The sequence below is a fragment of the Heloderma suspectum genome, chromosome 14, assembly GCF_057233095.1.
Source record: "Heloderma suspectum isolate Gila_16-S chromosome 14, 16-S_ref, whole genome shotgun sequence".
Taxonomy (NCBI): domain Eukaryota; kingdom Metazoa; phylum Chordata; class Lepidosauria; order Squamata; family Helodermatidae; genus Heloderma; species Heloderma suspectum.
The window spans coordinates 13,978,547-14,005,571 of record NC_139471.1 but is presented as its reverse complement, the minus strand read 5'-3'; the positions used below and the strand labels follow the sequence as shown (position 1 = coordinate 14,005,571).

General features: G+C 44.5%; 2 protein-coding genes across 7 annotated transcripts in view; one reads left to right on the top strand and one right to left on the bottom strand.

Annotated features, from left to right (window-relative positions):
• The window catches only part of TNFSF15 (TNF superfamily member 15), a 31,842-nt gene extending 23,037 nt beyond the window's left edge, over positions 1-8,805 (top strand). The window contains exons 4-5 of one of the 2 annotated variants that reach the window (XM_084821105.1): positions 1,060-1,292; positions 7,849-8,805. In XM_084821105.1, the coding sequence (XP_084677231.1) occupies positions 1,060-1,292; positions 7,849-8,055 (440 nt within the window). In that variant the 3' untranslated portion in view covers positions 8,056-8,805. Of the gene's footprint in view, positions 1-1,059; positions 6,120-7,848 lie in introns of those variants that run through there. The other variant, XM_084821104.1, reaches the window with a different exon arrangement.
• A 5,579-nt stretch (positions 8,806-14,384) lies between these two features.
• The window catches only part of TMEM268 (transmembrane protein 268), a 116,199-nt gene continuing 103,558 nt past the window's right edge, over positions 14,385-27,025 (bottom strand). For 3 of the 5 annotated variants that reach the window (XR_014785952.1, XR_014785954.1, XR_014785955.1), the window contains 3 exons: positions 24,214-24,445; positions 21,497-21,682; positions 18,443-19,135 (listed from right to left, as the gene is read on the bottom strand). The gene's annotated coding sequence lies outside the window, so the exon portion shown is untranslated. Of the gene's footprint in view, positions 14,449-18,442; positions 19,136-21,496; positions 21,683-24,213; positions 24,446-27,025 lie in introns of those variants that run through there. The other 2 variants (XR_014785953.1, XR_014785956.1) reach the window with 2 other exon arrangements.

The following is a 27,025-nucleotide window of genomic DNA, read 5'->3' as shown; positions in this document are numbered from 1 at the left end:
AAAACACCACAAAAAGGACTTATAAAACACCCTGAGAATGAGGCAGAATAATGGAAGCCTCTTTCATTGGGGAAGAAAACTTTCAGGAAACTGGAGTACAGATTTTGGCTCAGCATTAACTTTAACTCTTCCCCTCAGCTAGATAGAACACTGTCCCGCACACACACACACCTCTGCATTGTGATGAATTCAAGGGGGCATTTGATGCTGTTGAAGTATGAAAACCCCAAACCCCCTCATGAAAACAGAAAGAAGCTGTGCTACAAGTCCTGCCAATGGGGAGCCCTAGCTGGGAGAAACCATTGTAGTGTTTCTCCTCCACCTCGAGAAATCTCATGAAATTGTCTCCCAAATTTCTCTGTCCACAATTCACAAATAAGGTGGAGAATTCTGAGAGACCATTTTTGCACAGCTCTCTGTTGAACTGCATGTATAGGAAGGTTCACACGAAGGAGGCAGTTCGTAAGGTCATGTGAGGTTCAATACGTACCACAGGCTAGAAACCCCACAGCACCTTTGAACACTTTCAACATCAGCGAGAGGATTCATATGTTTTGGAAATGCCCAATGGCTGCCTTCTTTGGGGAGGTAATTATCATATGGATAAACTTTGTATTGGAAAGCTTTTTAATATTTACTGATGCACATATTCTTTTAAGCTATTTACCTGCGTAACACACAGTAAGTGTACATGGATTTTTAGCACCCTTTCGCTGCTGAAAGACTGATACTACAATACTGGAAGGAAAAAACACTCACCACCTATAATGAAATGGACTGAAGACTTAACACAACACTAGCAACATTTGAAAGAGTGATGCATAGATGTCACTTGTGAATGGACTTCTACTAGGATATCCGATCTGCTTTTACTGAAGTTTATGTGTAAATTCCCCCACCCCCCAAAGTTGTAATATTTGAAACTGAGGACTTTAGAGTATGTTGTTATATTTTCAATTTGGGGGGTTTGTTATGTTTTGGTTTGTTTATTTTGTTGAAACTTGCAATAAAACATTGATTTAAAAATGCCAACTAAATGGAATTGCTTTGCCTTTTCAGCGGATGGGTCAAAACAACATCCACATTGTGAAGACGAACTTCCAAGCCTTTACTGGAGAAATGACAGATCAGACGAACCAAACCAGATTGAGTACGAAAGCGGTCGCTTGACAGCCCCAAGGGATGGAGATTACTTTGTCTATGCTCAAGTCACGTTCCTATGTCCTGATGGTAAATGTGAAGAAATATTGTACTGCAACAAGAGTGCAGCAAACAGTACTCAGATACAGCAGGTGATCACAAAAATAAGCCCGATCTATGGTGGTGGCCCAAAACCAATATTGAAAGCCAGCAGTACCATTGATAAGAAAGATCAGTGGAAGAAGACACTTTATCTGGGTGGTGTCATCTCACTAATAGAAGGTGAACAAATAATGGTTAATGTTAGTAACCCTGCACTGGTGGACGGTCGCACTCCGGAAATAACATTCTTTGGTGCTTTCTTGATCTAGCTACCCATAAGGAATCATGAAAGGGCAGGATGTTCGACTCAATGGTCTTGTGGGCCCCTTCCAACCCTATGATTCTATGATACTTCTACGATACTTCTATGATTTTCTGCCAGACAAAATTTGGATTTGTCATTCTGCTACTTGGTGTGCCGTTTGTGGCTAGGGATGCTTCCAAAACTATTCTCATTCAACATTTTCCCCCTGCTTGGGAATTCTGGATTACTTGATCTTCTTTCTGAACAGGCACTGGCACATTTGGAATTATTTCTGGATGCTGTAGAGCAGCCTTCCCCAACCTGGTGTCTTCCAAATGTGCTGGACTACAAATCCCATTGGACTACAAAGCCACTGTGTGGCTCCAGTAAATCTGGAGTGTGCCCGGTTGGGGAAGGCTCTTGTAGGGAGTGCTGTGCTTGCTCAATGTGCTGCGGTTACTTCTGTTTATTTTTGTCTCTCTCTTGCACACTGCATTGCTGATGAACGTCTTGATTTGCTCATACCTACAGTTGCATCATGAGTCTTTTGTGGAGGCTTTTTTCAGTGATTTACCAATGCATTTGTGCACTTCTGTGCCTTGAAACACATGTGCACATACACACAGAGAACCAACCTGTGGAATGGCATCTCACCAATGCACATGAGCCCATATGCACATGAGTAAAACACGGCATAAAAAGAATCTTGATGTGATTGTATGTATGATTGTATGTATGCATGGACTGGCACATGAACATCAGTAGTGCAGAAGGCAGGGAGGAAAATGTGCATGAACTGAAGTGGCAAATTGGTCATAATCCCATTCCAGAATTAATTGTAGCAACTTTCTTCAAGTTAATTAGAGGGCTGTCCCCATGGATGATCTGCTGCAAATTGGGAGCATTTCAAGGGAGGCAGTGGCAGATGACGTCATGGCCAGTCGGCAGCCACTCCCAGATATTTCTGGTGGAAAAGCCAGATTTTCTGAGACTACTTTTACACTATTTTATTTCTTTAATTTAAGTTCTCCACAATTCTGGTGCTGTATGCCCCTATCCTCCACATTTACATTTACTTGATAGCCCTGCGCAGGGCTGTGTCTTTCAATTGGCTGTGATCTCATTGAGCCTTTCCAGCCTTCAGAATCACCCCACACTCCTATTTCACCAGTAATCGGCCTCCGTGATGATGCACTTCTCTGACATTTGAATTACTTCGCTTCTCCATTGTTGTGCTAAATCACATCTCTGATATTGTTTGAAGTCACTTCTTTGATGTTATGTAAAGTTAGGGATGTACGAAAGTCACTTACCTTTTCGATGGGGTGATTCACAGTGGGGGGGAGGCACTCCGCACCTCCCCCTGAAATTCTAACCTGGCTGGCTCCACTCTGTGGAGATTCCGCAGAGCTGCCGGCCGAGGCCGCCCACAACCAGACATCCGGCCGCTGGGCAGCCTGCAGCCAAAAAAAAAAGCATACACAAATGGCGGCGGCTACAGCAGCCACCATTTGCATTCCCTTTTTTTTGCTGTTTTAGCCTACATAAATATTTACATAAGCTATTATGGTGGGGGGAAAAAGGGGGGACACAAATAGCATAGTGGGCACCATTTGTGTTCCTTTTTTTCTGCCGTTTTAGCCTATGTAAATATTTACGTAAGCTATTACAGCAAAAAAAAAAAAAAAAGGAACGCAAATAGCGTCCACTACGCTATTTGCGTTCCCCTTTTTTTCACCGTAATAGCTTACATAAATATTTACGTAGGCTAAAACAGCGGAAAAAAAGGGAACACAAATGGCGGCATCCTGCTACAGGATAAGAGCAGACAACTCTGCCTGAGCAGATCCTGATGCCTAGGTCTGATCTCGGAAGCTAAGCAGGGTCTGCTCCCTGGTTAGTACTTGGATGGGAGACCGCCTGGGAATCAGGCTTCCTGCATGGATCAGGGGGTTGGACTCGATGGTCTTGTAGGCCCCTTCCGACCCTATGATTCTATGAGTGTGTGATCCTTGATATCAGAAAAAGAGTGTAGAGATCGCACAAGAACATCCTATTTTCCAGTGTAAAATGCATCAGGTTATGGAAACATCTTTGAGGCATTAGGGAGAGCAAGTGTGGCTCAGAAACCACAATGGTGAGTGGAAGGTTTCCAGGACTTATGCGTGTGGTTCAGAGAGCTGCATAGTTTACTAGTAAAGCCCAGCTAAAATTAGCATATTTGCAAATGTGTCTGATGTATATGCATTGCAAAATTCATCTTTTTTCGGCCCAGAATTTGGAGTACTTTGGTGAAGAGTTTTGGTTGTGTTTGTTTTTTGCATGAGTTTACTTTAGGCTAGGCTACTCACTTCCCCGTTTTTCATTTTCGAGGCCTAGATATGACCCTAAGGAGCATCCTATGGCCACTAGACAGCAGCTAGATGGCCAAAGGATATGGTGTTTTCTGGGAACCGACCTCGGAGCCCATGGTCCGAGGTTGGTTCCCGGAGAACCAACCTCCCCGCACTTCCGCGCTACCTCAGAGGCAGCACAGAACAGCCCCATCCTCTGTGCTCTCAAGAGGAGCATGGAGCAGCTGAAAAGGGGCATGGCTGGAGGTATTCTGGGGCAGGGAGATCATAACTGCCTGTACGACACATCCTATGTATCATACAGTAGCCTCCTCTCCTGCTCGCCCCACCACTCCCCGCAGCTAGACAGCCGAAATCGGCTGTGTAGCCAAAAAAGCAGGGCAGGAGAAGTGCGGAGGGAATGATCCCCTCCGTGCTTCTCCTGCTTGTGCCCTAAGACAAGGTTTTTTTTTCTAATTGTGAAGAAAAATTACACTTAAGGCCATTTCATTGAAACTTGCCCAAATGTGACATTTTTAAATCTAAGTGTGGAACAACTCAGCTGTTGTTGATGAATAATGAATAATGATTCATTTAATGACTCAGTTAACAGAAGAGGCTTTTTGGTGGAAGGACAGATATTTTAGTTTCATTTTCCTCTCATGGGGAGTAATTAGTTATGCATGAGCTAAATTACTGACATGCTAATCCTACTCAAGGCATGTATATTTTGAAGAAATGAATTAGGGAGGCAGGATAATTGTAGTGTAAGAAATGAATGAAATATTGGATTGGATGAAGAACAGCCCTCTCCACCAACTAGAGGGTAGGCTACCTGGTGCTCCCCAGATGTTTTGGACCACAACTCCCATATTTCCTGATCACTGGCTCTGCTGTCTGAGGCTATAGGCCAAAACATCTGGAGAGCAGCTTGTAACAGCCAAATTTTCTTTAACAGCCAAGCATCACCGCCTAAAGCCGACACAGGAAACCTGCTATGGGTGGCCCTCCAGATGTGGCCACCCTTCAGTTCCAGTCAGCATGAACAATGGTCGAGGTTGATGGGCATTGTATTCCACAGGTTTCTCACCATTAGCCTAAGGCCTTTACCCTACAAATTTTATTGCTGAAGCCCCCATTCCTTCTGTATTTGTTTACTGTCCTATAGCCTGTGCTCCACTTATTTAAAATCCATATTTTCATTTGAAAGAAACAGCTTTGGGATAAAGATATATGCTAGAAAAAAATGCTTGTCCAACAATATATTATCAGTGGTTCAAGATATATCTCTGAAGCTGGCAGGGTATGAAATAACTATATTCCGTGGTGCTTTTGTACTATGTTTATGTTTGTTTTTAACAATCTTATTTTTCTAAGAATAGGTAGGAAGGTAGGTGAGTGGTAGATAAAGAAAGAGGTAGATAGGTAGGTAGATAAGTGTATATGCTAGAAAATAATCTCATTAGGTAACTCATATCACTTCAGAAAGAAGATGACAGATGGAAGATCTATTACACGATATTTAATATTTCTTGGCAAACCCCTTTATACAATTTACAGTTCAATCCTGCACATATTTACTTCAAAGTAAGCCCCACTTCGTTGAGTTGGTCTTGTCTAAGTATGCATGAGAGAATGCAATCTTATCCACATCCCTTCAGAAGTAAGCCCCATTGAATTCCATGTGACATACTCCAGGGTATGTGTGTATAGGATTGCAGCCTTTAATTTTGTTCTAGGGCAACAACAGAGGTCACCAGCTGTCCATAAGTACAGCTTGTCTGTTTCCCCAGAATCTTTTGTAATGAGTCTTTTTTTTCTTATCGCCAAGGTTTGCCAAGCCCTGTGACACCCACCATGGTCCCCTGAGTGTTCATGCACTTGCTCCTAGCTGCCTGTGCATCCTCAGAGACAGTCTGTATCCTGTACTCACTGAAAGATTTAACTTAATCTGAGACAGGAAAGACCAGCATCCTCAAAAAATAAAAATAAGGACACTTATTTATCAGGAAAAGAGATCAGAAAATAGAGAGACTTGCTGGGAAACAGTTCTCCATGCGAAATTGTGTAGGGATGGCGGAGAATTTCTCCCCGAAACTTCGGGGGACCAAGTGCCAACGCATTCGGCCCCCCGAAATTGGTGGGGAAATTCTCCGCCGGCCCCCCGCCCCCCCCCAGGATGGGACTTACCGTGGCCGAATGTCCCTCTCGGCGGCAGGTCCCAGCGGCGGTTCAGCAGCGGTTCGTCGGGGGCGGGAGCGGCGGTCGGTCTCCCGACCGGCTGCCGCCACCGCCATTGCAAAAAAAAAAATAAAGTAAAAAAAAAACCACACACCCGTGATAGGCTACGTAACGATTTACGTAGCCTATCACGGCTAGATTTCCAAAGTCAGCCGTGATAGGCTACGTAAATCATCACGTAGCCTATCACGGGTGACTTTGGGGGAAAAAAAAAGCACGTATGCAAATGGCGGCGGCCCATGGGCGCCGCCATTTGCGTTCCTTATTTTGGCACGTCTAGTCTACGTAAAGATTTATGTAGACTACGGCGAAAATAAGGGAACGCTATTTGCGTTGCCCTTATTTTCACCGTAGTCTACGTAAATCTTTACGTAGACTAGACGTGTCAAAATAAGGAATGCAAATGGCGGTCCCCATGGGAGCCGCCATTTGCGTACGCGCTTTTTTTCCCCCCCAAAGTCACCTGTGATAGGCTACGTGACGATTTACATAGCCTATCACGGCTGACTTTGGAAATCTAGCTGTGATAGGCTACGTAAATCGTTATGTAGCCTATCACAGGGGGGGTTATTTTTTTTTCATGGCCGGGTAGACGGGGCGCTTCTACCCAGCCTGAATTTCGGCCGGGTGTGGCGGGGTGCCTCCCCCCCCCACCTGAACTTTGGGGGGAGAACCGAAGCGCCTCCCCCACACCGCGAAGCAAGCTTCGAGAACAGGTAAGGGACTTTCGTCCATCCCTAATTGTAAGCTACTGGCAAACTTGGCCCTGATCTGGAAAAGGGGATCACTTCGGGGGGGGGGGGGGATAGCTACTTGTGCATCACCAACAAAGAGGACACCGACTTGCATAAAATGTGCATATGCTGATTTACCTATGCATAGAAGGAAATGTAGAAAGAATTTGACTGATTTAAATAGGAATTCGATACATCCCAGACTACAGTCGACAAGGCCACAGTGACCAAATATAGGACTGTCCTTTATATAAGAGATAGGGGGAATGCCTCTTTCAGACTACATTTGCCAGCTATGAGAGATGGGGGGGTGCCTCTTTCAGACTGCATTTGCCAGCTATGAGAGATGGGCGGAATGCCTCTTTCAGACTGCATTTGTCAGCTATGAGAGATGGGGGGGATGCCTCTTTCAGACTGCATTTGCCAGCTATGAGAGGTGGGGGGGATGCCTCTTTCAGATTGCATTTGCCAGCTATGAGAGATGGGGGGAATGCCTCTTTCAGACTGCATTTGCCAGCTATGAGAGATGGGGGGAATGCCTCTTTCAGACTGCATTTGCCACCTACTGTTTTTTATAAGGTATTGAAAATAGTATATGTACGTACTTTAAGGGGTGGGGGGAATAGCCCTCTGCTGCCCAGGTAATGTGTGTGTGAGAGGGATCTTTTATGCACGTACAAGTTTTTTTACAATGCCGTCCTATGCATGACTGCTCAGAAATAAGCCTCGTTGAGTTCAGTGGGACTTACTCCCAAGTAATTGTGTATAGGGTTTCAGCCTGGATCATTTCATCTAATATTGTGGTCTTAAATTCCCATGATTCTGCTTGTGCAAGATATTGTGCAAAGAGAACTAGAGCCTTGGGTTTCGGTTTCACTCTTCGCACACGAGGCTTTGGTGCAAGGCATAAATCAGCCCATCAGGGAGTGGGAGGCAGTTTTTGTAAGTGGACAGGCACCTCTGCATCCAATCCAATATTCATTCCACTCAGAACCTTACTCATAATCCAGAAATCATATATCAGACATCACATCTCTACTATATAATTCCACAGATTCACCTCAGAAAACAACTTGAGACTACAAAGCTGCCCTCTCCAGCTGGAACAAATTTTGCCTTGGTTATATGCTACAACTCTCTCACACACACCACCCCTCTGGGCTGCCATCATCTGTCCACTGGGCTTCTGTGGGAGGTTATTTTCCCTAGGTCTACTGCGGGCAGTAGTCCCACTGTAGGAGTGACGCTGATTTCTCTCTAATTGGCTCTTCTTGTGTCCCATATTTCTGACTCCTTATCGGACCAAACTGATGGTTTGCTCTAATCATATCATGCTGTAGAGTCAGCAGGGATGACCATTTTCATGTGTATTCACAATCCACTTTAAATGTTATGTAGAAATGCAGAATAATTGTTACTATTTTCTTTTGTGTATTCACAATCCACTTTAAATGTTATGTAGAAATGCAGAATAATTGTTACTATTTTCTTTTGTTCTTATCAAATATACATTGCATCAAGTGTGGAGAACCTTCTTTTTTTTTTTGTCAAGAGCCACATTCCCCTGAGGAACGTGAGGGGTTCTATGCTAGCACTGAGCAGGATCAGAGCAGCAGTGGGTGGGACCAGAACAACAACAACAAAAAAATGAGTGGTTTTCTCTTTCTTTCTCCCTCTTTCTCTCTCTCTGCTACACCACCTCTGTGTGTGTGTGTGCCACACCATCTCTCTCTCTCTGCTGCCCCATCTCTCTCTCTTTCTGCCGCCCCATCTCTCTCTCTTTCTCTCTCCCCTTCTCCCCCTATCTCTGTGGGTTTAATGCAATTAATCCAGGGGCCTAACTCAAGTCACAGGTTCCCCACACTTGATTTAGGCAGAAGAATAACTTAATGTGAATCAATGTAATTTTTTCCCCATCATGTGATCTTCAGGCTGTCTCTGTGTATGGGGAAAAACATGTAAAGTATTTTTTAAAAAAAAATTATTAAAAATCAAATAAATAATTCATCTCCTTTGCTTTTATTGAGTTATTTCTTCTTCTTCAAAATGGACCCCTGAGGTCTGCACATGCATCAGAATGAGGCTCAAAAGAAGCTAGATTTTGAGTAAAAAGGATGTACCCTTCAGTAGGGATGTCAGAGAATTCCCCCCAGATTTTAAATGGGCTCAAATTCTGACAAATTCTGACCACGGAATCCTCCAAGGAACGGGTCGGCCAGGTTGACCCAGACTGGAGTTCACGCGGCCCCAATTTTTTTTTCTCTGCCAAAGGGTGGATTTTTCGAAAATAATTACGAAAATAAAAACATAAATTGGAAATGGAGGAAGAAAGACCACGAGCAGCTTTACCCTTTTTACGAGGCATTTTCTGGAGGCTTTCTTTCGCTGGGGCTGAGTCGTCCATGGAAATCCTCCATCTTTTCTGTTTATTATCTGTGGAGGTGAGGTGAGGTCAGATCAGGTCAGGTCCGGTGAGGTGAGGTGAGGTCAGGACAGCTCCGGTGAGGTCAGGTGAGGTGAGGTGAGGTGAGGTGAGGTTAGGTGAGGTCAGGACAGCTCCGGTGAGGTGAGGTGAAGTGAGGTGAGGTGAGGTCAGGACAGCTCCGGTGAGGTCAGGTGAGGTCAGGTCAGGTGAGGTGAGGTCAGGTGAGGTCAGGTGACCAGAAGTTACGCAGGGAATCCCCGTGAAGGGCTTTACTCTTACGGAGAAAGAGGGCGTGCAGAAAGGATTTTTTGGCAGGAATTACGAAAGTATGTAAGTTCTGGAGCCAGAAAAAAGGGGAATCCAGGGCAGGTGGATGGTGGAACAGGGCAGCCCTCAGCTCTGCAGCATCCTCGCAGAGTGGGGCCACTCCGTGAGGATTCCAGAGGGGAGGAACAGATCACCTCCCTCCCCCCATGGATTCCCCACTGGAACAGATGGTGGGGAATCCGTACACCCCTACCTTTGAGTAGGGATGGCGGAGAATTTCTCCCCGAAACTTCGGGGGGGCGAGCGCCAACGTGTTCGGCCCCCTGAACAAGTTTCGGGGAGAAATCCTCCGAACCCCCCCCGCCCCCCGCACCCCCCCTGGGACGGGACTTACCTTCGCCGAATGTCCCTCCCGGCGGCAGGTCCGGCCGGCGGTTCAGCGGGTGTTCGAGTGGGGCGGGAGCGGCAGCCTGTCTTTCAACGCTATTTGCGTTGCCCTTATTTTCGCCGTAGTCTACGTAAATCTTTACATAGACTACAGCGACCAAATAAGGAACGCGAATGGCGGCTCCCTATGGGGGCCGCCATTAGCGTACGCGCTTTTTTTTTTTTTTAATCACCCGTGATAGGCTACGTGACAATTGACATAGCCTATCACGGCTGACTTTGCAAATCTAGCCATGATAGGCTACGTTAATTGTCACATAGCCTATCAGGGGGCATTTGTTTGTTTGTTTTTAAACTTTCGCGTTTGCAGCCGGGCGAGGCGGGAAGCCTCCTCCCCGGCCTGAATTTTGGCCGGGGCGAGGCGGGAAGCCTCACCCCGGGCGTGAATTTCGGCCGGGGTGAGGCGGGAAGCCTCCCCCCCTCCTGAACTTCGCGGGGGGAGCAGCGAAGCGCCTCTCCCCACCGTGAACAAGCTTCGGCGAAAGGTAAGGGACTTTCATCCACCCCTACCTTTGAGTCACACAAGAATTCAATAGGACGAATTCCTACAGGTGGATCAAAATCACAATGATGCTTTACATGAAAGCAGATTCAATGATTTAAAAGGCATCCATGCAGTATTGGGGGAAGGGGGCACGCACTGGGGAGGGATCAGAGATTAACAGTGACCTTCTGTGCATGTTTTAATCAGATGGAACACTGAGTTCAATGTGCTAATGAATCAGCAAAATTAATCAGTGGAATAAAGTGTCTGTGTTGAGAAGAGTGGGCAGGGTTCACACAAACATTTCTCCTCAAAAGACGAGGGCGGTTTTAGAACATTTTGATTGAATCACTGTTATTGCTGGCTCTAAAACACACATGACGAGGGAGGGAGAGAGAGAGAGAGAGAGAGAGAGACTTGTCATGGTCCCTCTTAAAAACTGGAGAAAGCTATAGAGGAGTCAGGATTCATCTAAAATTAGGAAAATTGAGAGGTTGGGTTTATAAATTTCATCACGGGTCATGAGCACTGCTGTTCATTTTTTATTTACAAAATGTCAATGGGAAAGAGTTCCAGAATCCATTTTGGCTCTCATAAAACTATTACCCAAGTCTGGATTTTGGATGTTTTCTTATGGCCAGCAAAGCTACTTTAATAAAAATAACAAAGAGTCTTGTGGCATCTTAAAGAGTAACAAATTTATTATGCTGTAAGCTTTCAGACACAGTCTACTTCATCAGATGCTTTTAGTGTTTGAAGTATTACTGAATCACTCACAGGGTTATACATCACTGTGGGATGCATTGTAATGGATACATTGAAAACATGAAATATTTGTAGTTTCATTGTGCATGTGCAAAGTGCTTTCAATCTCTTCAACTTTGGATTTACTTGTGAGTAAACATGCTTTGAGAGGAGTAAGACTGCAGCATGTTGGATTTTCATGAATCTGACCTGTGGAGTCCCACAGCAAACCAGCTTTTCCCCTGTTGGGCAGATTCCATAGATTTTCTGGCTGGCTTTCTGTCTTCCCTGAATTCTGTACAAATCTCACCATAGAAAAATATCCAATTAAAAAAAAAAGAACAGCCAACACTGTGCATTTCCCCCTTAGGCTACAGTGTGCAAATGCACATTGGAGTGGGGGTGGGGATTTGTGCACTCCCAGATGTGTGAATTTGCGCAATTGCGTATTTGTCCAAGAGCGAATTTGCACAAATTTGGAAACAAAAAACCTGATTCTGTTGATGGGCAGATGATGGAACAAAAGGCGCCTGACAATCCCTGAAACACAGTCGGACCAGATTTCACCATCCATACATCCCTAGAGAGGAGCTTTGTGGTTGTCAGTGACAGAGCCTCCCCTTGACAAGGAGAGACATGAAATCCCATTACACATGGGAAAGATTTTTCAAAAGTGAATGAGAAACAATATCTTGGGTGTGTAGCTGCTCTCATTCCAGAAAGAGTTCTCGGATATCATTAGGCAGTCCAGGGGGGGCGGGGGGGTTATAGGGATAATATCTACATTTATCAAAATGTGCCCTCCATGTTTCCATGGGTGTTTGGTGCTCTTTCAGTTGCCCGTTCTACAGGGTGTTTCAAAATGATGGACCCAATTTCAAAGCAGTATATTTCACGATGGCAACATATTACACTTACACCAAAAGTTACAAATGGTTTAATGAGTTATCAAATTTTACTAACCATTTTGTAAGTGCTCTATGTGCCCTCCACCTGCTGTACACACAATATCGAGACGATAGTTGAATTCTTGGGCTACGCTCAAAACTCTCTTGAATTCTTCTCATGTTTTCCTCTGAAGCGTGTGGTCGCCCCGCGCTCTTCCCCTTACATAAACAGCCTGTTTCCTCAAATTGTCGGTACCAACAACGAATGCTCTTTGGCATTGGCGGATCAACACCAAAACGCTGTTGAAACGCACGCTGCACTGCGATTGCGGATTCAGTCTTGCTGAACTGCAGAACGCCTTGTGTTGCGCGATCGCCATCTTGCAAATGACTGAGGCTAGCGGCTGTTTGTGCGCTGAGAGAGGCATCTAACGGTAATCATTTGAAACTCTGTGCCCCACCCTTTCAAGTGGTGAGAGTTTCATTCATGGGCGGTTCGTGGTTGCAGAGATATAGCGATTTCAAATCGGGTCCATCTTTTTGAAACACCCTGTAAATTTTAGGGATGGCAGAGAATTCCGCCACGGATCTCGGGGAGGCCGAATGCCAGTGCATTCGGCCCCCTGAAATCTGTGGCAGAGCGGCCTGCCCCCCACCCCCCCGTGGATCCCCCCTGGGACGAGACTTACCTGGGGCGGATCTTCCGGGTGGCGGCAGCTCCGGTGGCAGCTGCGGCGGCAGCAGCGGCGGTGGCTGGTCTTCCGACCGGCTGCCGCCGCTGCCATTTACAGGTTGTTGTTGTTTTTTTACACCATGTAAGTTTTTACGTAGCCTAAAATGTCTGGGTAAAAAAAAAAAAAAGTGTACGCAAATGGCGGCGGCTATGGCCGCCGCCATTTGCGTTCCTTATTTTGGGCCATCTTAGTCTATGTAAATAATTATGTAGACTAAGACGAAGTAAATAAGGGGAACGCAAATAGCGTCCACTACGCTATTTGCATTCCCCTTATTTTTGCCATCTTAGTCTACGTAAATATTTACGTAGATTAAGATGTCAAAAATAAGGAACGCAAATGGCGGCCTATCACGGCTCCCTGGCTGGACACAAATGGCGGCTGCTACGGCACCAGCCAGTCTGCGCCAGCCAGTCTGCAGCCGGAAATCCAGCTGCGGATGGCTCTGGCCTGGCCAGCTGCTCCGTGGAGGTGCCACAGAGCAGAGCCGGCCATCGAGGATTCTGGGGGGCAGGGACGGAGCACCTCCCCCCCAAACAGAATCCGCGAAAAGGTAAGTGACTTTCGTACATCCCTAGCATCAGGGTCTTTTCCAGTGAGTTTTCTCTTTGCATTAGGTGGCCAAAATATTTGAGCTTCAGCTTCAGTATCTGTCCTTCCAATGAGTAGTCAGGGTTGATTTCCTATAGGATTGACTGATTTGACCTCCTTGCAGTCCTTGTAAGAGTCTTCTCCAGCACCACAGTTCGAAAGCATAAATTCTTGGGTGCTCAGCCTTCTACTCAGATCATGCCTTGTTTGTGTTGTGTTTTTGTTTTATTTGTGTTTTTGTTTTTCAGGATGCTGTAATAATAAATTTCCTTAAAAAATAACTGGGAAAATCAATGATAAAAAAACCCCTAAGACCAGAGTTAAAGCCATGTTGGTTCAAGTTCCACAAAGCCAGGAAAGCTAAGCCTGATTTCGGTCTGGAAGGGGGGTGACTTTATCTCCACCTTCTCCCCTCAAGAGAGCAAATCATTGTGAGTAGGGATGGTTGAGAAATTTGCTCCATCAAAATCTTCAATCTATCCAATTCTTCTTAAACAGATTTACCTGATCGGTACCTCCCAGAACCCAATCCAATTTGCACTCAAAAATCCAAACATTTCTGAGTTTGCAAAGCCTCCTGTGAAATGCATCCATTAGTAGGTGCATATTTGGAAAATGCACAAAGAAAACTGCAAACATTTCTAAAATGCACACAATGAGTCTAAAAATGCATACAGTTGAAAAATGCACACTAAAAATGCACACTAAAAATGCACACTAAAAATGGATATGTTTGATGAAAAAGGAAAACAAAAAATGTGCACAAATGTCTGTGTGAAGGGAAAACACACCATAACTTAGAAGGATAGAACGAGCTTCACAGTGGAAAAATGAGAAACTCGATGTGACTGAGACTGACAGATCTGCCCATCCCTAAGCCTAAGTTAGTTGTATCTCCGAGAATCTCAGACAAGATCAGTCTGAAATCAGGGAACAAGAGCTGCCCTAAAATTCTAAAGGCGGAGTTGTATCTGTTGGGTCAAATTCCACAAAGCCAGGAAATTGGAAGCGAAGACTGATGCCTTAACAGATGTGTCCCATGCTCAGTCATGATGTTGTTGCAACTGACTCCCAACTGGCAATGAAATGGCAAAAACAAGATGATTACAGAACAGACACATGTACAAGCTGAACACAGAAACAAGATGAATACAGAAATGAGATGAATACAGAACACACACACATGCAAGTTGAATATAAAGCAAACTGAATACAGAAACAATACAGAAACAAGATGAATACAGAAATAAGATGAACAGAGAACACACACACATGCAAGTTGAATATAAAGCAAACTGAATACAGAAACAATACAAAAGCAAGATGAATACAGAACACACACAAAACAAAAACAAAAAAGAGGGGCAATTGTTTGCTCTGATGAGCTAGCCATCCTAAGTCTGAAACCAAGCCTCTGGTGTCAAATTTACAAATGAATTCCAAATTAGTAGCTAATCCACATGGAACAAGCTGGAGTTCTCCCTTTTCAGTAACAAGTGCAACCAAAGCAATCATGACTCAGTTAAACATTCTTAAGAGTGTTTTAGTTTGGTTTGATGAGAGTGGTTTTTAGGGTCAAGTTTACTAACACAGCTGTCCCACTCTACTGTTACATCTCTGGCTACAGACCTGAGGCTGGTTCAGTAACCAATACACAAACTGCACACAGCTTGAACTGAAATGGCACTTCCCAGATCTAGGTGAGGCTACCTATATAAGCCTACAGTCATGGGGGCGGGGGGGGGGGAGAGCACTGACAGGCACGAAGGATGGAGAATGCCTGGAGGAGTACCTTTCCAGGGTCCCCCTCAAACCCAGAGTTGGCCCTGCAGACAGAGATCCTTAGCATAAGGAGAGGAATGCTAGAAGTACAAAATAATGCCCCAGCTTTCATCTGTGTACAACCGTGAAAAGTTTGGGGACATTCAAAACATGACTGGGGAAAAATGTGCAAAAATGAGAAATGTTTTTGTGATCTCCCTAAAAAGGAAACTCGGGAGAGGGGAGGGGAATCTGAGTAAGTGTGGTTCTGCTCTTGGCTGTACTTCCCCGTATTTTCCAGCACAGTTGGTTCCACTATGATGAGTGGCTTTCCAGAAATCTCGCCTGCGCAACATCAGTCCGTCACGTCTCAGCCTGACACTTCCTCAGCTGCGTATGCGTTACACTCAGTGGCCATGGAATGTTGACTCTTTTGGGGAGAGTCAAATGAAGTACGAGGAGGAATGGAATGAGGAGGTTGGAATCCTGAACAGAAATGCTCCGAACTGCAACATTCTGTTGCAGGTCCCACTTCTATGCATAAACTGGTATAACGTTTACAAATTGTCCTCCAGATTCCAACTAAGAGTTCAGAGTCTGTAGATCCAGAAGCTTGACAAAAGGGAAGACTTCTGGATTTACAGACTCAGAACCCTTAGTCCCAATGGCCTTAATCTGGAGGACAATCATAAGCGTTGCACCACTCATATTTCTGTTTTTTCTCCTAAGGAACATTTGTCTCCAGGCATTCCAAACTGCCACTCTGGTATCCATTTAACAGCACAGCTACTGATGATGGTGGAAGCTGAAATGTTTCACTTAAATATATTTCTTTAAAAACTCTGTTGTTAATCTTTCAGTCTGTCTTATATATTTTACCTTAAGAGTGACTTTGTTCATAGTGTATCCAGAGACTCCTGTTGCTTTCCTGTTGTGCTGCTTTACCTCTATATCTATATCTATATCTATATCTGTCTATAGATTCTTAACTTTTATCCCACATTTCTTTTGAAAAGCTTGAGATGGCATTTTATGTTCACAACAACCCTGTGAAATAGGTTAGCCTCCACACACACACACACACACACACACAGATCACTTTTATTTTTAAATGTTTGATTGTGTGTGTGTGTGTAAAATGTAAAATGTTTACGTTTCTTTGTAATATACTGTAATGAGATTACAGGTAATCAAGATAATCTCACAAGGTTTCCCACTGCCCCCCACAACAACTTTGGGTCCATGGTTGTAAAAAGGAGAAACTGAGTGGGTTAAACTGGCTGGACAAGTTGAGACTGGAAGTTTCTCCATTGTTACAGAGGTTAGCTGAGCAATGGCTGTCTTCAGTGATTGTTATTGATGAGTTTGGAAGTGGGGTGACTTTCTCCCTACCTTCTCCCTTCTCCTTAAGGAATGTGTTTATTTGGAGAGAGGGTAACAAGAGAGCAAATCATCATGAGCAGGGATGGTTGAGAATTCACTCCATCAAATTCTTCTCGAACAGATTTACCCAATCGATACCTCCCAGAACCCAGATCCAATTTGTGCTCAAAAATCCATACATTTTTGAGCTTGCAATGCCTTCTGTGAAGTGCATCGATTGACATGTGCACATTTGGAAAATGTGCAAAGAAAACTGCATACATTTCTAAAATGCACACAATGGGTGAATGAGTCTAAAAATGCATACATTTGAAAAATGCCCACTAAAATGCATATGTTTGATGAGAAAGGTAAACAAAAATGTGCACAAGTGTCTGTGTTAAAGGGGAAAAGCACCATCACTTACAAGGATAGAATGAGCTTGGCAGTGGAAAAAAATGAGAAACGCGATGTGACTGAGTAAGGATGGACGAAAGTCCCTTACCTGGTCTCGCAGCTGTTTTCGGTGGGGGAGGGAGGTGCTCCATTTCTCCCCCCGAAATTCTTGGCGGGTGGGGAGGCGTCCCGCCCCTCCCTGCCGAAATTCTGGCTGGGGGGGAGCGCCCCATCTCCCCGGCCGCGAAAGAAAAAAGTAAAGTGTAAAAAAAAAAATGTGATAGGCTACATAAATTTTTACATAGCCTATCACAGCTGACTTTGAAAAAAAAAAAAAGCATGTACGCAAATGACGGCGCCCATGGGCGCCGCCATTTGCGTTCCTTATTTGGGCACAGGTAGTCTACGTAAAGATTTACGTAGACTACGGCGAAAATAAGGGCAACGCAGCATTGTCCTTATTTTAGCCGTAGTCTACGTAAATCTTTACGTAGACTACCCGTGCCCAAATAAGGAACGCAAATGGCGGCGCCCATTGGCACCGCCATTTGCGTACGCGCTTTTTTTTTTCAAAGTCAGCCGTGATAGGCTACATAAACTTTTACATAGCCTATCACGGTGTTTTTTGAAAATCTAGCCGTGATAGGCCACGTAAATCTTTACGTAGCCTATCACATTTGTTGGTTTGGGGTTTTTTTCACTTGGAAATGGCGGCAGTGGCAGCTGGTTGGAAGACCGGCCGCCACCGCTGCCAAAACGCCACCGCAGCACCGCTGACACACCGCTGAAATGCCGCCGGGAGCCGCCGCCGCGAGGGACATTCACCGAAGGTAAGTCCCATCCTGGGGGGATGGCGGGGGGGTGGCGGACCGTTTCTTCACCAATTTCGGGGGGGCCAAATGCGTTGGCATTCGCCCCCCCAGAGATAAGTGAGAGAAATTCTCTGACATCCCTATGACTGAGACTGACAGATCCCTAAGCTTGAGTTAGTTGCATCTAGGAGACTCTCAGACAAGACCAGACTGAAGTCATGGAATGAGAGCTGCCCTAGAATTCTAAAGGGGAAGTTGTATCTGTTGCGACATAGTGCTATGAATCTCCACCTATGCTCAATCTCTATATTTTTAAATAAACCAAATATTATAAAATCCCATAATTCTCCAGTGACCTCATTGGAAGAATCCCGAAGGCCTGGGTGCGTGCTCACACCCCCAGAGTTCTCACTACTTGGAGACCTGGGGTGCAAGGGCATAATAATATAGTTGATCCTGACATTTACCTTCACATAGCTTTTTAATTTGGGGAAGGAGGCGGTCAGTGATTGGCATGGGGAAGAATTTTGTTTGGTCCACATTTTTATTAAGGGAATCTGCATTCCCAGGCTAATACACAAACCAGAACACATTGATCCTTTGGATGGCACACTTCTCTGAGTTTTGTGATGCGGTTTGCAGTTCAGAAATTACATACAAAAAATGCATTTATTAATTGCATACAAAAGTGGCATATATTCGGGAGGATTGTTTAAAAATGCACCTGCTAGTGAAATTGCATACAAAAATGTGGATTTTAATTCAGGTTTAAAAAAGAATCACAGAGTGATGCAGAAATCACAGGGAACAGACATTTAGTTGAATACATGTGAAACTGACATACCAGAAATGGACTGGTTCATCCATCTGTGCATAGGGATTATTTTTCTTGATTTTGGTCAGCTTTCTTTCATGCTCCATATGAGAAGGATTCCCCGCCCTATCCAGAAAATCAAACTATCAATATACTTTTGCTGTCTTTCTATAACTGAAAACCTTGTTGGAGGGGCTTTGATTGGCCATCCCTTTCTCATAATCCCTCCCTATGACTTCTGCACTAGAACTACACACACTCGGTAGCACATTCCATGAACCTAACCTAGGGCCAAGCAAAAGGAAGGTCAGTAGGTGTCTGGATGATTTCCAGTAAATCGGCAAGGGGTCCCAACTCCCAATGGCTAAATAACAGACCACAAACTTTCTTCTCCACACCGCTGCTCTTGAATCAGGCTGCTGAAAGCAAGAACACCTGAGAGGGAACAGGAGTAAAGATGGGTGTGAAAGGATTTGTGTTCAAGCTCCCATTCTGAAATGGAAAAGAAATGCCTGGGCTATTTGGAGGCACCTTGTTCGTTAAGTCTATGCTTCCTTCACCAACCCAATTCCCGAGTCACTGTTTGCATCTGGCTCCAGCTGGTGCGTCTTGAGTTTCTAAAGAGCAAAGTAGATCCATCAGGTCTAAAGACTTCCCACATCCGACCTCACATTTGTATTAATCCACTCAACATCAACCCTAGATCTCTTTCCTGATTAGTCATTGCCAGCTCAGACCCTATCAGGGTGTGCATGTGAAATGGGAAAATGGAAGCAAACGATTTTGTTTATCCTTCTATCCCTTTTTCTTCTCATTATGAATCATGGACTTCTCTTTTGTGACCTTTATAAAGTCACACGCTTGTTCATCAAAATATTCCCTGTTGCTTAGGCAGTAAGACTCCAGTAGTGATAATAAGGGCAGTATTATTGTGGCGATTAGCAGCTGGTCATCAAAATTCAAAGAAAGGATGCATCAGGCACGGGGCATTTTAAGGAGGGGTTCTATTGTGTGGTACTTTACTTTTGGAAGCATTTTATCTTGATTGTATGTTATGCCTTTGATGTTTTGTTTTGTATGTTTACTCTAAGCAATAAAAAGTAAAGACTTTTTATATAAGTATATAAAATGAACTGGAAAAAAATGGATGTTTTAAGATGTAAGCTAAATCATGCTTTATGATGATTGAGCCTCCCCAGATGCCACCTGGGATCATTTGCTTCCCCCTTCCTTCTCCTCCTACAAGGAGGAGATCGAAAGCTTCCACTTTGGTTTTCGATTAACCATCGTTTAGTGTGTCATCTGAACCCGAAACTGTGCTTAATCTTTATCTTTATATATATGTCATTGTTGTTCAGTCGTTCAGTCGTGTCCGACTCTTCGTGACCCCATAGACCATAGCACGCCAGGCCTTCCTGTCCTGCGCTCTCTCCCGGAGCATGCTCAAGTCCATATTCATTGCATCAGTGATGCTATCTAGCCATCTCATCCTCTGCCGTCCCCTTCTCCTTTTGCCTTCAGTCTTTCCCAGCATCAGGGTCTTTTCCAGTGACTTTTCTCTTCGCATTAGGTGGCCAAAATATTTGAGCTTCAGCTTCAGTATCTGTCCTTCCAATGAGCACTCAGGGTTGATTTCCTTTAGGATTGACTGATTTGACCTCCTTGCAGTCCAGGGGACTCGTAAGAGTCTTCTCCAGCACCACAGTTCGAAAGCATCAATTCTTCGGTGCTCAGCCTTCCTTATAGTCCAGCTCTCACAGCCATATGTTACTACTGGGAATATATATATATATATATATATATATATATATCCCTTTCATGGATCACTGCCTTGTTGTGGCAAAGGGGTTTGCATAACTCAGTGAAGCCATAAGCTATGCCGTGCAGGGCCACCCAAGACGGACAGGTCATGGCAGAGAGTTCTGACAAAATGTGGTCCGCTGGAAAAGGAAATGGCAACCCACTCCAGTATTCTTGCCAAGAAAACCCCATACAACATATCACAAGGCTAAAAGACAGGAAGGCCTGGCGTGCTATGGTCCATGGGGTCACGAAGAGTCGGACACGACTGAACGACTGAACAACAACAAATATATATATATATATATATATATATACACACCCACACACACACACACACATTGTGTGTGTGTGTATATATATATGTGTGTGTGTGTGTGTATATATATATATATATATATATACTGTATATATAATTTTTTTAAAAAAAGAAAAACACAACACAACAACAACAGAAACAGAAACACAACAACAATACACATGCACTAAAATATCTCTTAAGATAGTAAGATATCTACCTTTGGCTCCCCTTACACAACAAATGCTTATTATTATTATTCTCTAGTTCTTATCTTAGTTGTATATCACACATTGAGTTCACAGACATTATCTCCTTTCTCCTAATTTAAACAACAGAAAAAAGAGAATCAACCATCTCAAAATTCAGAATCCACATACATAGATATCATTTTTCTCTATATCTTGTACAAATTCTATAAAGGGTTTCCAATCTAACATAAATTTAGTTGTTGACCCTTCTTTAAGAAACTGTGCTTAATCTTGACTATGGTGAGCAGAAACAAGCCTGCTTCACAAAATATGCTTTGAAGGTGGCTTCTCCTCAACAACCATAGTGAAGATTAACGATGGTTTGTCCAAGTTCAGACAACATGGCAAACGGTGGTTAATCACAAAAGCAGAAGCTTCCAGATTCTTCTGCATGGCCATGCTGGAGGAGGAAGCAGTGGAAAGGGAAGCATGTAAACCCAGAGCAGTTTAGGCGTACGTCTGAACCAGCCCAATAATTTCTAGTGCTATGTGCCAAACATTTCTCCCACTTTTTCTTAGATGTTTTTCATTCAGTTTGATAGAAAATAAGTGGCTTTCAAAAAGAAATTCAAAGAAGGAACAATTTTGGAGAAATTCTCATGGGCTGTGTTTGGGGTTCTTGTGCTTACCTTACTTAGGAGGTGGCTGAGGAGTGTGCGTGAGTGTCTTGTATTTCACTGTACACTCATCTCTCTGGCGGCCTGTAGCCTCCTTGGCTTCCCAAACTTCAGCTAAACCCATCATGAGGAAGACGGCATGAGGCAATTCCTCCCATGGGGCTTTTTCAGTTCAGGAAGTGCAGGTGGCCTGGGAGGCTGCAGAGCAATGGAAGGATGTGTTATAGAGAGATAAAATACATGTGGCACCCTCAGCCACCTCAGTGATTAGGTACACCCAAAAAGACTACGGAAAGAAATTCAAAATTCTGCCTCAGAAAAGCAGAAGCCTCCACACAGTTGATGCTGATGCCACCTACAGAAGCAGTGCAGTAAGCCAAAAACCCTGAGGAAAAACAAAAGAAGCTGTGCTGCAACCCCTCCCAATAGTGAGCCCTACCTGTAAAAAACTCTGGGAGAATTTCTCCTCCCCTAAGAGAAATGCGGTGAAGTTGTCCCCCCAATTTCTCTGCCCATAAATAGGCTGGAGAATATTGAGAGGCCATGTGGGCACAGCTGTAACCATTTCAGTCTTTTGATGTTACCCTTTTAACATGTGCCTAATTTCACTCCAACATTTCCTATATACCAGAGACAGTCCCTGTGTTTTGGTTACTGTCCCTGATAAATGTAGGGATGATGACAGAGAATTCCACCATGGATCTCAGTATTCAGCCCCCCGAAATCCGTGGCGGAACAAAGCCCCCCCACCCCACCACCCCGCGAAAGGCGCACGAAACAGAGCACTTACCTGGTGCCGTTCGCGCTGCTTTGCAAATGGTGGCCACGTCTGTAGCCGCCATTCGCTTCCCCATTTAGGTCGCGATAGGCTACGTAAATACTTACGTAGCCTATCACGGCTAACACAGGGATGCCATTTGCATCCCTGCGGAGGCCGTGATAGGCTACGTAAGTATTTATGTAGCCTATCATGGCAAAAAAAGGGAACGCAAATGGCGGGCGCCATAGCTGCCGCCATTTGCATTCTTGTTTTTTTGCGGTGATAGGCCACGTAAATATTTACATAGCCTATCACGGTAAAAAAAACAGGGGCTCAAATGGCATAGCCGCCGCCATTTGCATTCTTGTTTTTTTGCCATGATAGGCTATGTAAATATTTACATAGCCTATCACGGTAAAAAAACATGAACGCAAATGGCCATAGCCACTGCCATTTGCGTCCAGCCATCCACAGGCTCCGCACGCCTGCAAATGAACCCAGCTGGCAGCTCCGCAGAGTTGCCACAGAGCGAAGCCGGCTGGGTTAGGATTTCAGATGTATCGTGAATCACCCCTGCAAAAAAGGAAGTGACTTTCGTACATCCCTAGATAAATGCCTCTCCTGGTGTTGTCCCTGTCTTTTTTGCCTTGAGGGGAGGTGGGAATGTTAGTTTGAGTCACTAGATCTGCATTGCTTTTGGTTTCACCTACCCACCCACCTAATCCAGATCTCTAGAAGTTAAGGCTGCAATCCTACTCTCTCTCTCTCTCTCTCTCTCACACACACACACACACACACACACCTCACCCCTAGGAGTAAGCCCCAATGAACTCAATGCAGCATACATCTGATCAGACATGCATAAGGTTGCTCTGTAAATCTCTGAACTGCGGCAGGGGGAATGCAGATTGTCTCTGCACTTAACATGAATACAAATAAATAAATATTAAGGTACTGTGCAGTTTACAGTTTGATATTTAACACCCTCCTCCTCCTCCAGCTCTTGTGTCCATATCTTTGAGGCTGGAAAACTTACCAAGGTGAACTGGAGGCAGAAGATGTGTCCATAGACCGAATAGAACCTATTTTCCCACCAGAAACTGGGAAAACAACTCTTGGAATCAACAGTGGGAAACTGACCCTTCATGCATAATTTTGGCCAAAGAGAAGGCCCTCTGGGGTTTGCCCTCTGGGATTTCAGGCTTGTCACCCCAACCCCAATCTCTGGAGTGCACACACACAAATGTACTCTGCCTTGGCCAACTCTGCTTTTGCCTTCATCTTTCCCTTTCCCCAAAGTAGGGTGTTGGCTTTTTGTCTGCAGGGAAAGGGGAGGATAAGATGGTGCCTCTGGACACAACACAGGCTTCCTGAACAAAATCAGAGCCTAAACACAGAACGCCGTGCCTGCCTTGATTCTGCATGCAAGAATTCCAGCAGCAGCCCTTCCCGAACTGACTTCGATAACAGCCTTCCAATGCTCCTGTCATGCAGTTCCTGGACAAACTTCCTAGAACACCCTTCCCCACACCTGGTGCCCTGCATATGCTTTAGACGCAACCCCCAGCATCTCTTAACTATTGCCCATGCCAGTTTGGGAGCCCCAAACATCTGAAGGCACCAGTTTGGCGATGGCAGTCCTAGGGCATCATAACTTTCCTCAGCCTTATAATTCACATGCGCTCCCCAGTGACATTTTTTTAAAAAACATACCATGCAAATAACAATACTTCTGCCTCTTGAATTAAGTGCTCAGGAGATGCCTAGAGCTTTGTGCTCACCAACTTTCTCTAAGTACAATCCCAGAGTTGCTGTTCCTTTCTGTTCCTCTCTGTTTCTCCAGTTTTGGGTTATCCTACACAACTCCGCTATTCAGTGCTTTTTCCCTCAGGAGATCTTGAACGTTCCATTGATAATCCTCCCATCACTTTATTATGGTTGTGACAACAAGAACCTCCTGGAAACTCACCTTCTTGTCTCCAAGAAGTGAACTGTTGTGCGATGTCCTGACTCCTTGAGATTTCGCTGTAAGGACATCAAATCCAACTCTGCTTTTTCTCCGTACAGTTTTAGAGCTGGCTTCTTCTGCTCACTTGCAGAGCAGACTGTTATTTTTCTTGTGCCTCTTCCAACCTAGCTAGCCAAGATGCCACCTCCTTCTGCAGCAATTTCCCCCTGGGCGGTTCTGCCTGGCTTTCTCACTGTGAATAAACAAAAGTCTCACCATAATCACTTCTGGAGTTCTGCTGGTTCTTCCCTAAAATATCCCCTGAGATGTAACAGTTGACTCCATCCTTGATCCTCAGCTTTCTTTTGCATTCTCCAGCATGAGCTGCAGGGTGAATAGCAGCACAATGTCCTATGCAGGTTTATTCAGAGGCAAGTTCTACAATGTTCACTGGAGCTTACTCCCAGGCAAGCATGCACAGCATTGCAACCTCAGGCTGTCATCTACAGAATTCCATCCTTTTTAATATCTCTAGCAGTGGAGGCTGCAACAACTTTACAAGCGATGGAGAACATGACCTACAACAACTACAAGGCACAGCCATCAAGTCTAAAGTCTTCCCATGTCCAACCTCACATTTTTTGTATTTTTACTCTAAGCAATACAGAGTAAAGACAGTCAGTATATAAAATGAACTGAAAAAAATGGATGTTTTAAGATGTAAGCTAAATCATGCTTTATGATGACTGAGCCTCTCCAGATGCCACCTGGGATCATTTGCTTCAAGGAGGAGATCGGAAGCTTCCACTTTGGTTTTCGATTAACCATCATTTAGCACGTCATCTGAACCCGAAACTGTGCTTAATCTTGCCTATGGTGAGCGGAAACAAGCCTGCTTCATAAAATATGCTTTGAAGGTGGCTTCTTCTCAACAACCATAGTGAAGATTAACCATGGTTTGTCCAAGTTCAGACAACATGGCAAATGGTGGTTAATCAAAAACGGAAGCAGAAGCTTCCAGTTTCTCATTCAATTTGATAGAAAAGAAACGGCTTTCGAAAAGAGATTCAAAGGAGGAACAATCTGGGAAAAATTATCATGGTGCTGAGCTGTGTCCTCTGAGCTCTTCAATGTCTACACCAGTGGAGACTGGTGGGTCCGATGTCAGTGGTGCTGTGAATCTGCTCTGGGTTTCAGTCAGAACCAGTCAGAACTCTAAAGGAGCTCTCCAAGGTGAGAATTTTTGGAGTTCTAGCTGGTTCTGACTGAAACCCAGAGTGGATTCACCACCCCTCTGACATCAGAGCCACCACACTCCATGTTTTCTAGGTTGTTAAGAATAAACAATCTTATTTATTTAAGATATTTTAGGTTGCCTTAAAGAGTAATTAAAAAAAAAAAAACAGCCTGCCAAGGCAGCTTACAAGATAAAATGCAACAGTTAAACACTAGTTAATAAAGCCTGTGGTAATAATGAAACCAAAAAATACTAAAAGAGGTAAGGCAGTTGGCTACCAGGAAAAGGGCATTTTCTGCTGTGACGCCCCAGTTGTGGAACAAACTACCTAGAGGTTCGCCTGCCGCCTACATTGTACTCTTTCTGGCACCGAGTGAAGAGCTTTTTATTTTCCCAGTTAAGAGAAGGAAGGTGGGACTTTTAAGGAGGCAAGAGATCCTAAGGAGTTGCTCAGGGTGTCCAGATCATAAGATACCGCAAATTATACACTTTAAAACAAAAACCTAGAGATCATGCCTGTTTACCTAGGAAGATAATGGGCTCTCCCACACTGGAGGCATTCACAATGAGGCTGGACAGCCATCTGTCAGGGATGCTCTGACTTGGATTTCTGAACTGAACAGGGGATTGGACTCGATGGTCTTATAGGCCTCTTCCACCCTACCATTCTATGATTCTATGATGCCAACCTTCATTTTGTCCCACGATGAGAAAGGTCATCCATTTTTCATAGATCAGGTTCTGGGGGGGGGGGGTAGATCAGCTTTGGGGATGCACAGAAGTAAGGCTGCACCAGTTATTTGATGAGATGAAGCAATGAAAAACAGCAACATTAAGGTTTTTACATTTTACAAAGAGCAGAGGTAGACAAGCTGGTTCCCTCCCAATGTTTTTGGCTACAACTGTCAGAATCCCAGGCCAGCATGGTCAGTGGTCAGGGATACTGGGACTTGTAGTCCAGTGCACTAGATTGCATACCTCTGTTGTGGAGTCACAGAGTTGGGAGGGACCTCAAAGATTATCCTGTCCAGATGCTTCCCAATGCAGGAAATCCAATACGTCAGCCTCTGCCTCAAAACCTTATAATGAAGGAGAGCCCACTGAACACACAATGTTTCAGTATTCAACAACCCCAGCAGGAAATAACTGGCTTGCAGCTAGAACTCATTTGCCAAGTGACATTCTTGTTCTGGTGTCCAAGGTTAGTGAATTGGCTTGCCAGCATTAAATAGAATTTACATATGAACATATGCCACCTACCATTTCAGTGGGAAAGGGAAATGACATCACCCAAAGCTCCAAAGGGGGCCAACATGTGGAACGTAGCCTTCGGGGGGGGGGGAACCTGATTGCCAAACAAGAACTTTCCAAGTTGACATGGAAAAGTATCTCCTTCCTAGGGCTTTTCTACACCAAAAAACTCATGGAACAAGTACAAAGTTGGCTGCAAAGTCAGAGACAAGCCCAGAGCAGTTAGCAAGAAGCACACAGAAATGTCAGTAGCTGCAAACAAATAGTCAGTGGTAGTGACAATAAAAGCAGATCAAAGACAACATCTGTTATTTCTGGCATGTACTTTTTTATTTATTTTAAATG